We start from the raw sequence: 15,797 nt of genomic DNA, 5'->3' as shown, positions 1-15,797 counted from the left end.
GTCAGCTGTGTAAAGCATTAACCATCAATTAATCGTATGTGTGGTGGGGTTTTACATCACATGACGAGAAGTCATTCGGCCTGTGTATATACTGTCTTCTTGTGGCAGGCCGAGTGTATGCCTTTGAAGTTTTATGCTGAAGACACCACGCAGTTCACCCCATTATGCTGACGTGTCAAGCAAGGTAGCAGTAAGTACCATTTTAAGCTTGCCTGTACAAGGTAAGGAGAGATATTGTGAGACGGGGATCAGATGCTGTCGGGTTCGGTGTCCAGTTTGGTTAAGGTTTTTGGCCAATAGTAGGGCTGCAGTGGCTACCCACAGAACTCAGACAGCCAATCGTTGGTAACTATTTTAACCACTAGGCCACCAAAGTGGTCATCAACTGGGCGTAAGGCGTTGATTAATGTCTTCATTACCATCCAAACACTTGGTTGGCTGATTTTTTGGCCATCAACACCAATAAACCAGTCTGTTCTTCAATGCATTGAGTACCAAATGTTCAGAGTTTGTTAAAGACCTTCAACATAACCAACAATTCCTCTAATGGTGAATTTGTAAAACTCCTTCCTGCCTATAACAAAGCAGTTCAAAGCTATGTAGCTTACTCCTTGGTTCTCTGGTGAAGTGTGTCACACTTGTAAGCGCATGAATGCTGGGACTAGTATGATCTTCCAATGGTCGCAGGTGTATGGCAGTTACGCAGGGCACAAGGGCTGCAGCATTACTCTTTGCATACCTTATTTAAATTTGCCACAAAGCCCTTCAGCACAATCCAATTTATTTATTTATTTGATTGGTGTTTTATGTTGTACTTGAGAATATTTCACTCATACGATGACAGTCAGCATTTTGTGTGGGAGTAAACTGTGCCGAGTCCAGAGGAAGCCCACGACCATCCACAGGTTGCTGGAAGACCTTCTCACGTATGGCCTGAGAGCCAAACAATCAATCAAACTTTGTTCACTAAGACCTTCGGCACCAACCAGGCACAACTGGCTTAATTCAGGCCTTCAATACCAATTCAACATCCACATAAAGCATAGAAAATAAAGAGTTTAAATTATGTTTGAATTAACATGTTTATTACCTGTAAATAGGTGAGAATTTTCTACAGGCCTGTACAGATAAAGTGAGAATTCTAGACATCACGGACAGTAGTATTCTTTAGCTCTAATTAGGTCACCACTAGATGGAGCTGATCACTAGTATTTAAGGACCTTAGCCAATCAAAAGTCTGAGGACGAGAATAATTACAATATCAGCAGAATGCACGTGCTCCAACTTCATCACAAAGTAACAGAAATGGAATGGTTAAAAATAGTCACCTGTCCACACATGAGTGAGTAGGGCAAAGTCTGCGAGCCCATCAACAAAATATGGATCACAATTTAATGTTTCATATAGATATTTATATATATATATATTATATTATATATATGGGTGTGTATAATATGCAATTAATTTACAGAGGATATTGCAATTAGTTTGTTCATATCTTAGCCTATCACAAAAAATGTACTTTGATGTAGAGTGGAGATCTCAAGATTTATTCAGAAACAACAGCCAAATGGTGGACAAGATTTTACCCCCACCACCCCAAAAAAAAAACAAAAACAACAAAACGAGGAAAATGGAAACATCTTTCAGGGAGATCGGAATATAACATTTACCACACTGAACCAGACAAAAGCTTGTTTTGCTTTGGGGAATGTTTGGATTACATTTTCTTACCATGAGACAAAGTGGAAATGTTTATCAATAGAGAAGTTTTAATTAGTACCTTGTACCATACAGTTTACGAAAGCGAAAAACACAAACTAAGTTTTCTCTCCATCAGCTAGTAGTTTAAACAAAGTTTGACCCAAAAATGAAGTCAAAATCTTTCATTTTAAATCTCAAAATCTCTTGCTTTGACCAAATATGACAGGAGAGTCCATCCCTGGATGTCTAACCTATGTCATAAAACACGTAAAACTCCTAGCACTAATACATCTACATTTAAATCAGAAACTTGCTCTAGATGACAAAGAAAGAGTCAATGTAACCGAAATAACAATATGTCAACATTTTATAGAGCCAATATCCATTACATCTGTGGTCAAACTACAATCTGAGGGATTTTAAAGTTCCAAATCTGGGTGCTGTTCTATATTACACCAGCCCAAATCAAATCTAACTTGTTTTCTTTCGCTTGCTGCAGTCCACTTTTCTGAGGATATTTCAAGCATATCTGATTAAGCTACAGGTAGAATGTAAATGAATGTTGGGGTGTATACCAATGATACAGTTAGATTTGCTTATGTCGGGAGACATTCCCCCTGGACAATTCATGGCTTTTCTACACAAATGGCCTCTAAATGTTGCATTTAGTACAGGGAGGTATTACCTCTAGTATGATCACTTCAGCTCTCACAAAAAGGTTTATTGTTGTAGATTTTGATATAATTAATGTTGTTGAGTCGTACAAAATCAACTTTCTTCACCCAACGACCTAACTAAAATCATCTCATACCCAACTTCATATTTCTATTTACTGATGTTGGCAGGGAAAAAGAGAAAGGAAAGACAAAACATCAGACATACATCAGTACACGAAGACACAACCCATTTGGCGTGCTCCAAATGAATGACCTATACAATATACATGCAGCAATAATTCAAAATTAAAAAGGAAAACAGATAAAAGAATTACCTCCCTGAAAAAAAAAGGTTCAGTTAAATTTCTGCGCACACCATGCCAGCATCTTTCACTGTTGTGTTATCAGTTAAACTGTTGTTATATTACAGGAGATTTATCTTACTAGGCTGTGTTACTTATTAGGCATACTACTATTCTGGACGCAAACTAGCCATAATACTGGTGAAATCTAGGTAGTTTGTGAAAGACTAGAGTTTTCCAGGGACACCTTTGCACTTTTAATTCAACCTTTTAAGTCCTAAATTCAAACTGTACATGCTTATCAACATGTCTACTTTAACGTCAAGAAAAAGTGTCAAAAATGAACATGTTCACTTCATTCTATATACGGTGTATTTCAAAGCTGAGTAATTCCGAAATGGTTACTTCATAATATGCATTGGTGTGTCCAGTTATCTTTGCCATGTTATCAAAGATATCATGACCAAATCAAAGCCTCCAATTTACATCCAAGATAAAGTTTGTAAAGGAACTCAAAGAAATAATTCTGATAAGTAACAGGAGTCCATAGTAACCGATTTTCTTCAACAATGCCACAATGTAAAATGATGGCAAAATTATGACTGGCAAAGCAAGGATTTTGCATTTAACAAATAACTTCCTTTAAAAACGAATCTTCAAAAATTCACATTCCAATAACACAACAGCGTATAAACTCAAGAATGTTGTGAATGTTGAGGAATAAACAATAAGAAATATTTAATTTATGTCTTAAAAATGATGTTTCAATTGTGGACTAATTCACTCATTGTGAAATAATTAAGAAAATATCACTGGACAGAAGGACATAAAACAGGATATATAAGACTGGTTTGTGGGTGCTAATAACATCATTAAAACGCAATTATCACTCAGCTATAGTACAAATAAATATTAAATAAACCCAGTAAAAGATACGCCTGTCTAGCACTGCAGACTCCGCCCATCAGTCCCCTAATGTTTGTACTATACTTCACCAAACTGACTGATACCGGTGCTGTACGTATATAGAAAATATTGCACGAAGCCAGTCACCTCCCAACACCCTTTATACCAACTAATAATACAGTCCAACATCTGTGGGGCAGCTACATGTATTATCCCACAATGGAAGGGAAGGGGGTGGTGGTGGGGGTGCGAGGTTGCAAGACAAGGGCAGAGAACTCAATCAATCTATACAAATTATGCAAGTAGCAGAAGTCACAACTCTGTACCACCTGGTCTAGAGGAATGAGATACTGGGCACATAGCTCCATGCAAACACAGTTCTGGTCCCCCCCATCAACACTGTAACAAATCGTCAAGTATTAACAGCTAATATACAATTTACATGTATGTATGTATGTATATATATATGTGTGTGTGTGTGTGTGTGTGTGTGTGCATGTGTGTGTGTGTGTATGCCATCATCCTCCACCTGTTTAAAAGGGGCATACAACCAAAAGCTCTATACATATCATCAAATTCGTAAATAAAAGAAATGGGTGCATTATCGTAACACTGTGACAAGCCATACCCTATATGTATGTACAGACAAAGGGGGTAAAATTGAGTATACCCCTAGACATTGTACACATCTCAACAGATTAGTTTACAAGGAGCAGTCATTAGTATAATATATATACACACAGTGGTCAACAAATGTAGTACCATGTCCACCTCTCCAGCATACCTACAATTCAACATGGAAGTAATTTGTGTCATCTTACATGACTGTCTTGCCCAGAACTGCTCATTTCAACTCAGCCGAGTTCCAATAATAGGCATTTCTTACCAAAAAACTGGACAACAAGGAACACAAAACTGGAGCGCAGATTAAACCCTCTGCAGAAACCCATCTCATAAACCAAATACAAATTTATTGAGGTGACAATTGTTAAGTCCTCGAATGATGCCATATCAAATTAGTGACTTCTTTTGGTCAACTCCCATTCTTGAGCCAATGAAACCAAGTTCCACAATGCCCTCTACTTATTAAACTGGGTCACAAATTCATGATTGATGTTGATGTTACTTCAGTTTCTTAAGTATTAAATACCGGCTTAGCTCTACATGTAAATTGTTCTTCTAATTGCAGCTAATCAAAACAGAAGTGCCTTCAGATAATTCCCTGATATCAGCTCAGTCACAAATAGATGTAGGAGCTATAAAATTCTCCACATGGTAACTGCCCTAGTCTCATTATCACACAAAATGAAGTAAAAGGATAAAAATAAATAATTATATACAGGCTGTTAAAATTTGTTAAAAGCCTCCCACGATATTATTTGAAATGGTAACATTTAACGAAAGGTAAAAACTGCCAAGTAGAAATAGATATATATTATCTATAATTAATTTGTACACAACATTACAGTGCCCTGACTTGAGAAGTAACACATATTGATGCTGAATGGAAGTTCACTTGTTTAAACATGCCAGAGGTCAAAGTTTTATTCTATGTGACCCATAATTTCAGTCAAATGGGCTTCGATATGATCTTACTTAATCTCTATAAAACAGCAGTACTACAGCATACTTTGCCAATGTATTATTAACAGAATCTTAACAATAAAACTCCGGGAACAGATATTATGAGTTTGTAAGAAAAATGCAGATGCAGTTCCACTGGCTGACTTTGTAGTAAGAGCGTTTAGAAACCAATGCCTAGTGGATTACTCCAAACTTTTAACCTCATAAAAACAACAACGTCTATCTGGCGATTTCTTCTGGTCATTTGTTCTGTACTATAATATCAGTGTCTGGGGCCTGGGCTATCACATGGGAGCCATAAATCCCTCAATCTCTTCTCCTCAATTCATGTGCGTGCAAGCGAGTAGGCGCAACCCCTTGTTAACTCCCACCTACATCCACACCAAAGCTTCCCGTATCAGTCAAATTTTGGGACAGTCCTAACAGTTCAGTAGTGTCCAGGGTAGACAGTCAGCGCACATGGCACGTTGGCCTGACACAAGTCTATCCTGTATAGGGAAACATACTGACTGCAGCAGTCTACGTGCACCTTGGTATAATGAACAGTATCCAGGAAAGGGCATTAAGGACTCCTTCAGAACTGGTACCATTTCTTATCCTTGTATTTTTGCATGATTTGGTGAGCCGCATTATGAAAACTCTCAGCCTGAGCCATCATCTGAGCTGTCTTCTCATCTAGTTCTCCTAATTTCTCCCCTCTCTCTGACAGCGCCTGTTAAATTGCATAAAAATACATGTACACGCACATCAATGTCTGAGCACTTGTAATCCAGTAGAGAGCCTCTAGCCTACTGGTGGCCAGCCTGTGCAATGGTTAGGATGCATTAACAGCACTATCTAGTTGGCTGACCACCACATGAGCGGGGCGAAGCATTGTATTTTCTTTGTCTCAAGCTAACTGACTGTTGTAAAATCATAATCTATAAAATACATCCAAGGCCTACAAATGAAACTTTAATGTATTCTATATATTCTCAGACAATGTTCGCAATGTGGCATTCTAGAACAACTGGTTCTTTTGTAGTACACAATACATGTACACCCCACTTACGCCTTCAACAAGACACAAATGCAGTTGATACTAAGCATCAAGAAACACTTAAAAGCTTAAAATCCCAAATCCCTAGGTACGTAGCCTACTTGTACCTGTGAGCAGAGCGTTCTGTCAGAACTAAGCGTATAAGCATACCTGTCTGGTTCTGGCCACCTCTCCCATGACGGAGCCAGACTGAGCCTGTAGGTGCTGCATGCCTCCTGAGCCTGGGATTAATTTAGCTAGCCCTTTAGATGCCTTCCCACTTGCCTCGCCAACTGTAAAACGGATAACACACAGGCAGTGAGCAGTCATAGGTATGACTCAAGTACATGGAGAAGTACATGTACATGTAACCAGATACATGTAAAACACACAGCCAGTGAGCAGTCACAGGCAACATCAACAAGAACATCTATCCAGCATACATGTTAAAACACACAGACTGTGAGCAGTCACAGGCAACATCGACAAGAACATGTATCCAGTATACATGTTAAAACACACAGGCAGTGAGCAGTCACAGGCAACATCGACAAGAACATCTATCCAGCATACATGTTAAAACACACAGACTGTGAGCAGTCACAGGCAACATCGACAAGAACATCTATCCAGCATACACGTTAAAACACACAGGCAGTGAGCAGTCACAGGCAACATCGATAAGAACATCTATCCAGATACACGTTAAAACACACAGGCAGTGAGCAGTCACAGGCAACATCGACAAGAACATGTATCCAGTATACATGTAAAACACACAGGCAGTGAGCAGTCACAGGCAACATCGACAAGAACATGTATCCAGATACATGTAAAACACACAGGCAGTGAGCAGTCACAGGCAACATCGACAAGAACATGTATCCCGCATACACGTTAAAACACACAGGCAGTGAGCAGTCACAGGCAACATCGATAAGAACATCTATCCAGCATACACGTTAAAACACACAGGCAGTGAGCAGTCACAGGCAACATCGATAAGAACATCTATCCAGCATACACGTTAAAAACACACAGACAGTGAGCAGTCACAGGCAACATCGACAAGAACATGTATCCAGCATACACGTTAAAACACACAGGCAGTGAGCAGTCACAGGCACATCGACAAGAACATGTATCCAGCATACATGTAAAACACACAGCCAGTGAGCAGTCACAGGCAACATCGACAAGAACATGTGCCCTGCATACATGTAAAACACACAGGCAGTGAGCAGTCACAGGCAACATCGACAAGAACATGTATCCAGCATACACGTTAAAGCACACAGGCAGTGAGCTTTCACAGGCAGCATCGATAAGAACATCTATCCAGCATACACGTTAAAACACACAGGCAGTGAGCAGTCACAGGCAGCATCGACAAGAACATGTATCCAGCATACATGTAAAACACACAGGCAGTGAGCAGTCACAGGCAGCATCGACAAGAACATGTATCCAGCATACATGTAAAACACACAGACTGTGAGCAGTCACAGGCAACAGGCAGTGAGCAGTCACAGACACATCGACAAAAACATGTATCCTGCATATATACAAGACACAGATAATGAGCTGTCATAGCTATATTTCAAGCACATAGACGAGTATTTATTTATTTATTTATTTATTTATTTGATTGGTGTTTTACGCCGTGCTCAAGAATATTTCACTTATATGACGGCAGCCAGCATTATGGTGGGAGGAAACCAGGCAGAGCCCGGCGGAAACCCACAACCATCCACAGGTCGCTGGCCATAGACGAGTATCCTACACATACATAAACACAAAGTCAGGTAGTTGGCATAAGTGAAGTATACAGTGTATCTTGCATACATGTACAGTACATGACTGTACTGTCAAGAACTCTTTCATGTACATGGACATAAAATAACTTACTTAAACTGCTCTACCATACATGGGAAGGTCTGCCAGCAACCTGCGAATGGTCCTGGGTTTCCGCGGGCTCTACCCGGTTTCTTCCCACCATAATTGCTGGTCGCCGTCATATAAGTGGAATATTCTTGAGTAACACCAATCAAATAAATAAAATCAAATAAATTAAACTGCTCTACCATCTTCAAGGTAGCATGTATAGCTACGCACTCCACACAAGCAGTGAAATGTACAATATCTTGATATACTGAAAACCAGTCACTTACAGAGCTCTTCACGGTCCAGGGTTGACCCTGTTGCACCAAAGAAATTCTTGAAGAAGCCTAGTTTAGGAGCTTCTGGGGTCTCGCATGGAAGGAACAGGTCTCTAACATCTCATTCAGGCTGACACTGTGCAAAGAAAAATAAAAACAATAAATGTGGCTCATGATTCACACTGTTCTCTTTTCTTTTCTCAGATGGCGTACATTAAAGTTTACATGTTAAGGTAACTTACAATGTGCCTAACACCGCCGTTGTCAGCCCAGCACAGCCACTCGTGTAACATTATTCAGGGTTATCATTACGTAATTGGTCCATTTGGGCCGGCGACCCTGGTGTTTCTGTCAAACCATTACATAATTGGTCCATTTGGGCTGGCGACCCTGGTGTTTCTGTCAAACCATTACGTAATTGGTTCATTTGGCTGGCGACCCTGGTGTTTCTGTCAAACCATTACGTAATTGGTCCATTTGGACTGGCGACCCTGGTGTTTCTGTCAAACCATTACGTAATTGGTTCATTTGGGCCGGCGACCCTGGTGTTTCTGTCAAACATTACGTAATTGGTCCATTTGGACTGGCGACCCTGGTGTTTCTGTCAAACCATTACGTAATTGGTCCATTTGGGCTGGCGACCCTGGTGTTTCTGTCAAACCATTACGTAATTGGTCCCATTTGGGCTGGCGACCCTGGTGTTTCTGTCAAACCATTACGTAATTGGTTTCATTTGGGCCGGCGACCTTGGTGTTTCTATACGCTCCCCAAGTGTAGGTTTCAGCTGTATCAAATGTTTATTAAAGTTGTATCATTTTTTTTTTCATTAAGCTGAATAAAGCTTGTTTAAGTTGTGTTTATTATAGTGGTAAAGTTGAACTGAGTAAATGTAAACTGATTTAAGAATCTGCAAAAAAGCAAACTTGCTTGGATAATCTGCAAAAAAGATATCTTGCTTGAAGTTGTAATCAGGTAAACCACATGATTTTATACAAATCATACAATGAAAATTAGCTGAGTGGACATATCATGGGTGTGTCTGATACATATGTTACCTGATATCAGATGATATAGTCATTTTCTGAACCTCCGTGGGTGAGCAGAGGTATAGGGCATGACCATTACTACTGAAGCTAAATGTCCGGGCCACTCTGAAAAACACAAGGTGAGAGACACAGATTACTACAGCACCTGTATAATTATTCATTTCCTTTATTTGTAGTTAAACACCTTGCTCAAGGATTTTCAACCTGAAACAACTGAAAACAAACAGAATAGCAGTAATAAATCAACACCCTTCACCAGGTACATCAAAAACTGCTCTGACTGGAAAGCTGCAGCTGAAGAAGCATGAACTGTGAGCAAGTTACCTTACTGGCCAGGAGTTCATCTACTGGGTTATTATACCAGGGTCTGCAAATATTTAGTTTCAATATATATATAAAACAATAACTTACCTTAGGTCTGTTAAAGGGAGATAATTTTTATCAAGGAGAAGTTTAAGGCTTGGTAAACTAAATGCCATCAATCGCCCGTTGCCTACGTAGCAGCATAGGCACACGCTGTCTGTAAATAAACACAAGGGTAACTGTGACAAAATCACAAACAGACTACTTCATTTATTTATTGAAATGGTTTTTAACATTTCTGCCACAAAGTGACACACTATGCAAACACCATGACATTATTTCAGCTAAACTCCCTACCTTTGGGAGAGATCTGTCAGACTGAACAACAAATCTTAACTATTTAAAAGGAGAATCAGGCAAATTGTGTACACAACACAGAGGCTTCCATTCTGATAACAATTTAATAACTCAAACGCATGTGTGCAGCGAATTTTTGGAACCTATCTGGTAAGTACTGGCATGTACTGTATTCCATCTGAAGTTTGGTATGGTATGTAAAAATGCACTTTCATAAGCACGTAAAAAAAAAAGCCTAAAAATGATACTTTTTATGCCACCACTTAAGTTTTTCTGCAACCATTTAAATACCTTATTTCCTTGTAGTAACAAAGAACATGCATCTTTTTTTTCAGTAAATTTTAACATATAAAGCCAAAACTTGTTGGTGCTTAACACTTTGCACATAAATGTTAAGAGATGATGTACCTCGTATTCCAACGACTTCAGCCTTGACTACAAAAGAGGTATCTGTCACTTTGACTTTGTAAGCACAGGTTTGGGAAGGTAATGACATAACCTGTGGAAGACAAAACGTTCAAATCCTTATACTTGTATTTTTTAATTCACATTCACCTTTTAAAGAGTCAGACACCAAACAAAACCACCACACTTCGACAGTCCGCCAAAGAGCAAAAAATTGAACACATAACCTCATTGGTTTAAGGCTAGTGGACTTCCCACGAGCACCCACATCTCCACTTGGCCAGTGAAGACCCTTCAAGTCATGAAGCTGCATTGTTGTTGTTGTTTAATGGTATACTCCAGAACCTTTGCAGTCAGACTTACCCTAAATGATCTAAAAGTTTGGCCACAAAAGTGCACTTTTTGAGGCAAATAAATGTCACAAAATATTATTTTCAGAGCTGAAACTCACAATTTACCAGTAAGATATCATCCCATGTTTCCAGCAAACCTCAAAACACCTTTCTAAAATCAATGGAACCGTCAGAATCAGGAAAAATGGGCATGGACAAATGGGTGAAATTAATGTTCATATAGGGTACAAATCTTATTCATGGAAGATGATTCATTTGTTCTTCAGTGGATGGAAGTCTGTGCAAATGACTACCATTCGGTCAACTGCTTCTGTCTAATTGACACTAAGGCCCCTATAAAGACTAAGTGTGGTGGGATCTACAGCTTTCTCATGGTACGGAGTTGGACCTTACTCACTCAGCTACACATACATCTTGATCTATTTCTTTGACAGTGTAGCTGGTTAAGTTAACAGTTGTCCCCCCCCCCCCCCCCCCCCCCACGCTAAGGTCCATAGCACAATGAAATACAAGACAAAGAATACAATTGCAGACATCTTTTCCATTTCTGATCCCGAATTCCAATCAATCCTGCATAAACGGATATCTGCTGAGATAGTCTTATAAACTACCAGTTTTTCTATGGGGTTCCTCAGGAAGCAAGGTACATCAACTTACCCGGGCTTGTTTTTCTGACACTATGATAGCAAACTGCCTGTCCAGGACATCTGTTGAGGGAGATGGGGAAATCTTCGGTTTACTACACACAGATTGTTGTCCTGGAACAGGAAACAAGAACATTGTTATAAAACCCATTAACACAACACAGGAATACGGCCAATCAGTGTCATGGTACATGTATGTATTAAACATATTTGGTGCCATTATCAGTAAATCTGATACAATTAGATGTAAAAGCAATCAAAATTCCACATATATTTCACAGGGTCTTAAGACATATTTTTACATTGATTAAAGAATTCAAGTGTTTAGCACTAGTGTATGAAAAACACCTTCAAGTACACATGTTCATAAAAAAGTTACATATATCACAACTGCATGTCCAAATATCACAAATTAATCAGCAAGTCTGGATGTATAGAAAGTAAGATGCTCCTCGCACACTTCATGGTCAACTATGGCAACTATACCTCACTATTTCGATTTAAATTCAGGCAATTAAAATTTACCTGATTTGACTGACGCTTAATGACATATACTCTGGAAATTTTCACTTACACAAAGATGGCCAACAACTAAAGGAATAATGTATAAGACATGTCGCTAGCAGTCTGAAATGATGCGCAGGGTGCGATAAAAAAAAGGGGTACACTGTAACAACATCAACATCATCAACTAACTGTACTGGGGTACAGATGCCATCTTCAAGTACATTTACTTTCACTACATTTTACAAGAAGTGCAAAAATTTACTCCAAGACGTAAATGCACAGTTTTTACCAGTAAGTGACTTTGAAGGATTTGTGCTTTCGTGCTGTTACATATATCATACAATATATACAATACTATAATAGATCTGGCAAATACTGACAAAATGTCAAGCTATATGTACAAGAACAAGGAATACCTATACATAAACACAATTTCACTTACATGTAATTCAATAACATATTTCAAAACCTAGCTCTCTTTTCAATATAAAAAAATTTTTTTTTAAAAATTTAAAAAAGAAGAAAAGCTATCCAATAATGTAAACCTGAAATGACATCCCATTAAAAAGGTAAAGTGATACAGTTGCTTAGGTGTATAATTATGATTTCGTGCAAAACAATCATATCAAAGCAAAAATGTAAAAAATAACTTGGTCAAAATGTGATGCACAAGGATATATTTTCATATGCAAGAAAACAAAAGTTCAATCATTACAAAAACTGAAGAAAGCATACAATTCGCAGATAAAATATTTTCTTTTGTATGCTAAAAATCAAAGAGAAAACTAAAGTCCTTATGAATAACCAATAAAAAAAGGTAAGCATGGTCTCAAGTTGTCCATGTATGTACTTAACTTCTGAACAATATTTATATCTGCTGACAATCCCCATTCCTATATTACTCTCTATTTACCACCTGTATGCAGCTAGGTATATGACACACAAATATCAAATTGTACATAAAAACTGCAGAAACACCAAAATGGAATAAAAAAAAGTGTCTACCTACAGAGTGCAGTGAACGTCCAACACTGAGAAGTTGTCAATAAGGCGTTTGAACTTACTAATGATCTCTAACTTACGACTTGACTTGTCTTTATCTTTCTTCTCATCTTTGGAGGGTTCCCTGTGGATGTCTTTCCACTGGTCTGTCATTGTTGGAATCAGCACCCCATTACAGTCCAGGAAGGACATGGTCAGTATGGAGCCCTTCAGCCGAAATATTGTACCTGGAAGGGAATGAGGGGGAGACAATGAGTGTGTCAGCCAATGAAGTTTGCATCAACCAGACATACTGGATATACGGAATTGACCTAAAACTTCACCCACGACTAAGTTCTACATTTTGTCACATTCTGACGGTTCTATACTAAGCCTGATTGACATTTCTAGAGTCTCACAAGTTCACACAGGTTGGAAGAAACAGAGTGGGATTCTCCCAAACAAACAAGGCTATAATGCATGAATTTACAGTAGTTATTAGACTGCTGCGTTAGTTTGTCAAAGCCCCCTCCTTATCGCCCTTACAGCTGCATGAGCTTGAGAGATTCCTCGGATGCCCATTCATCTTACTAGGTTTAGAAAGATGTTCTGAGATTTGTCTGGAGATGCACTTATAGGATGATACCCATGTAAATATATGATGATGTAAGTCGGAAGATATCAGTAATGTTTTAAGAAATTTCACACAGTTTCGTAAGTATTTGTTGATGAAAATAGCTTCCAAAAAACAAAAAAACCATCACATTCCACTTCACTTGACTTCCATGAAGACTTACCGCTTGGGGAGACGATCACTGGTTGTGTCAATCTTTGCTCGCCAGGTGGTGGGAGGTTCAAAACAATGACTAGAACAGATCCCAAACTGGTGCCTACCCACAAACATGGCGCTGTGAAATTGTCTATAAAATCAGCAGAAAAATGTCACACAATAATAAAGATTTATATATAGAGGATCTCCAATATGTGACCCTTTGTTCTACATTTGCTACACATTTTGTACGAGAGTTACGAGTTTGGAGATTCTGTTTGTCTCATAAATGGAAAATTGAAAATAAAAAATGTACAAAATTATGCCTCAAATCAGCGAGAATATTTTGTCTTGTTTCTCTGCTTGCACAAGCCCGTGAAGCGGTGCGGAGGAATTTAATTATGTGGCATCAGTCGTACATGCTCAGACCAAAGCACAACGTTTAAATGCAAGGTGAAATGTAACCCACACAAAAAAAGACTTCAATGGGATAAATTTATATATATCAAGGATTCCTCATCAAAGGCAGTGTGGTAATATTCCTTAAGAATAATGAAATATGTTTGTTAGTAACCTCTTAATTTCGTAGATTTACATGTCTGTTAAACACACAAATTCTTGCAATTAAAAACAGTACTCCAACAAGACTTACATGGTAAGAGAAGACTGTACTACAGGTAAAAATTATGTAACACATGCTAAGACAGTACCAGTTTTCCTGGTATAAGAGTCAGCAAACACCAGGCATTGGATCGCTTCCTTTGTGACGTTTTCCAAGCTTGACATGCTCGAGCTTCTTGACCGAGAAAACGATGAGCCATCTGTTTTATCTGATAGCAAACAACCACAAAAACATGGGTTAACAAAGTAATAACTTCCATTTCCAAAGTAAATATAGCAACATTATCTCTTAGCCTATATTCTTTTACGATCATTCAATCTTTGAAGTTTGAAACAAAATAAAAATAAATTAAAAATTCTTTTTTTAACAAATTAAGTTGTCCAGTACATGTAGTCAAGCTAAAGTATTCCATGATATAATGTAAAATCAGATATATTTTTCTCCAGGAGAGAAGAAGTTACATGTAAACATAAAGATTCAAGGTGAGAGATGTGAGTGCTGTACAGGTTATGAGGGTGGAGTTGGACACTGTATACATGAAGTGCAGGCAGAAATTCACACAATGTACCGCTGACAAACATGTACATACAGGTTAATTAGCATATGTTACAATATGTATAACAATATATAGTTACATATAATCATATCTGCAGAATTTCCATTCAAACAAACATACAATATGACATTATTCATATGTAATTCAATATATTTAAAATATTCAATCCAATCTTCAGCAAATCAGGTATGTGAGCATATCTTGTAAAAGATATATGAAAATGCTTAGTCTGTAGTTTTAATAAGAACTTGAAAGAGAAATCATCAACACTGACAGCAAAATTTCATTAAAAATTACAATCACCTTTAACCATAATTTTGTTTTATTAATGCCAACTACCTTTAAACCATTTAAAATGTATACATATAAAGTTAACAGTTAAGATACAGTTAAACGTTGGTATGGTTATTCTCTGCGCTACTCCTCTAACCACTGTCTACACCTGTCACGTTAATTAAGGCATGCAAATCTACTGTCACATACATAATGGAAATGAGGAGGATTAATAACTACTGTCTACACATTCATCAACGTGAAATTAAGCAAATTTGGTTCAAATCATAAAACGTAAACACCGAAACTCAAATTTCTAGTGAAATATAGAGTAATAAAAATCATACCATTGAACTGCACATTGCTCAACTTTACTCATTCAATTTTTTTCCCACTGTATAAATTTTCATGATTATTTGAGGACTTTGAAGAACTGATTTTTTTCAAATTCGGAGCACGTAAAAATTTCATTACTCATTTTCTTTTGTACCTTTGTAACATCCATTGAAAAACAAGGAATATAGGTACCACTTTCAAATTTCACTCAGATTTTGAAAATGGCACCAATATTTTTACATTTGTTCATTGGCATTCATTCATGTAAGAGAAGAAAAATAGTACATGTAGCATACTATCATTGGTGTACAACATC

General features: G+C 38.0%; 1 protein-coding gene across 1 annotated transcript in view; it reads right to left on the bottom strand.

Annotated features, from left to right (window-relative positions):
• Positions 1 to 4,056: 4,056 nt before the first annotated feature.
• The window catches only part of LOC135482084 (syntaxin-binding protein 5-like), an 81,355-nt gene continuing 69,614 nt past the window's right edge, over positions 4,057 to 15,797 (bottom strand). The window contains 11 exon segments of the mRNA XM_064761920.1: positions 4,057 to 5,864; positions 6,342 to 6,463; positions 8,342 to 8,443; positions 8,446 to 8,465; positions 9,385 to 9,480; positions 9,787 to 9,895; positions 10,444 to 10,534; positions 11,451 to 11,551; positions 13,009 to 13,173; positions 13,723 to 13,845; positions 14,405 to 14,524. Of these exon segments, the coding sequence (XP_064617990.1) occupies positions 5,727 to 5,864; positions 6,342 to 6,463; positions 8,342 to 8,443; positions 8,446 to 8,465; positions 9,385 to 9,480; positions 9,787 to 9,895; positions 10,444 to 10,534; positions 11,451 to 11,551; positions 13,009 to 13,173; positions 13,723 to 13,845; positions 14,405 to 14,524 (1,187 nt within the window). The 3' untranslated portion in view covers positions 4,057 to 5,726.

This window comes from Liolophura sinensis, chromosome 1 (genome assembly GCF_032854445.1).
Source record: "Liolophura sinensis isolate JHLJ2023 chromosome 1, CUHK_Ljap_v2, whole genome shotgun sequence".
NCBI lineage: Eukaryota > Metazoa > Mollusca > Polyplacophora > Chitonida > Chitonidae > Liolophura > Liolophura sinensis.
Note: the sequence above shows the minus strand (reverse complement) of the source record. Positions and strands in the feature narration are given on the sequence as shown.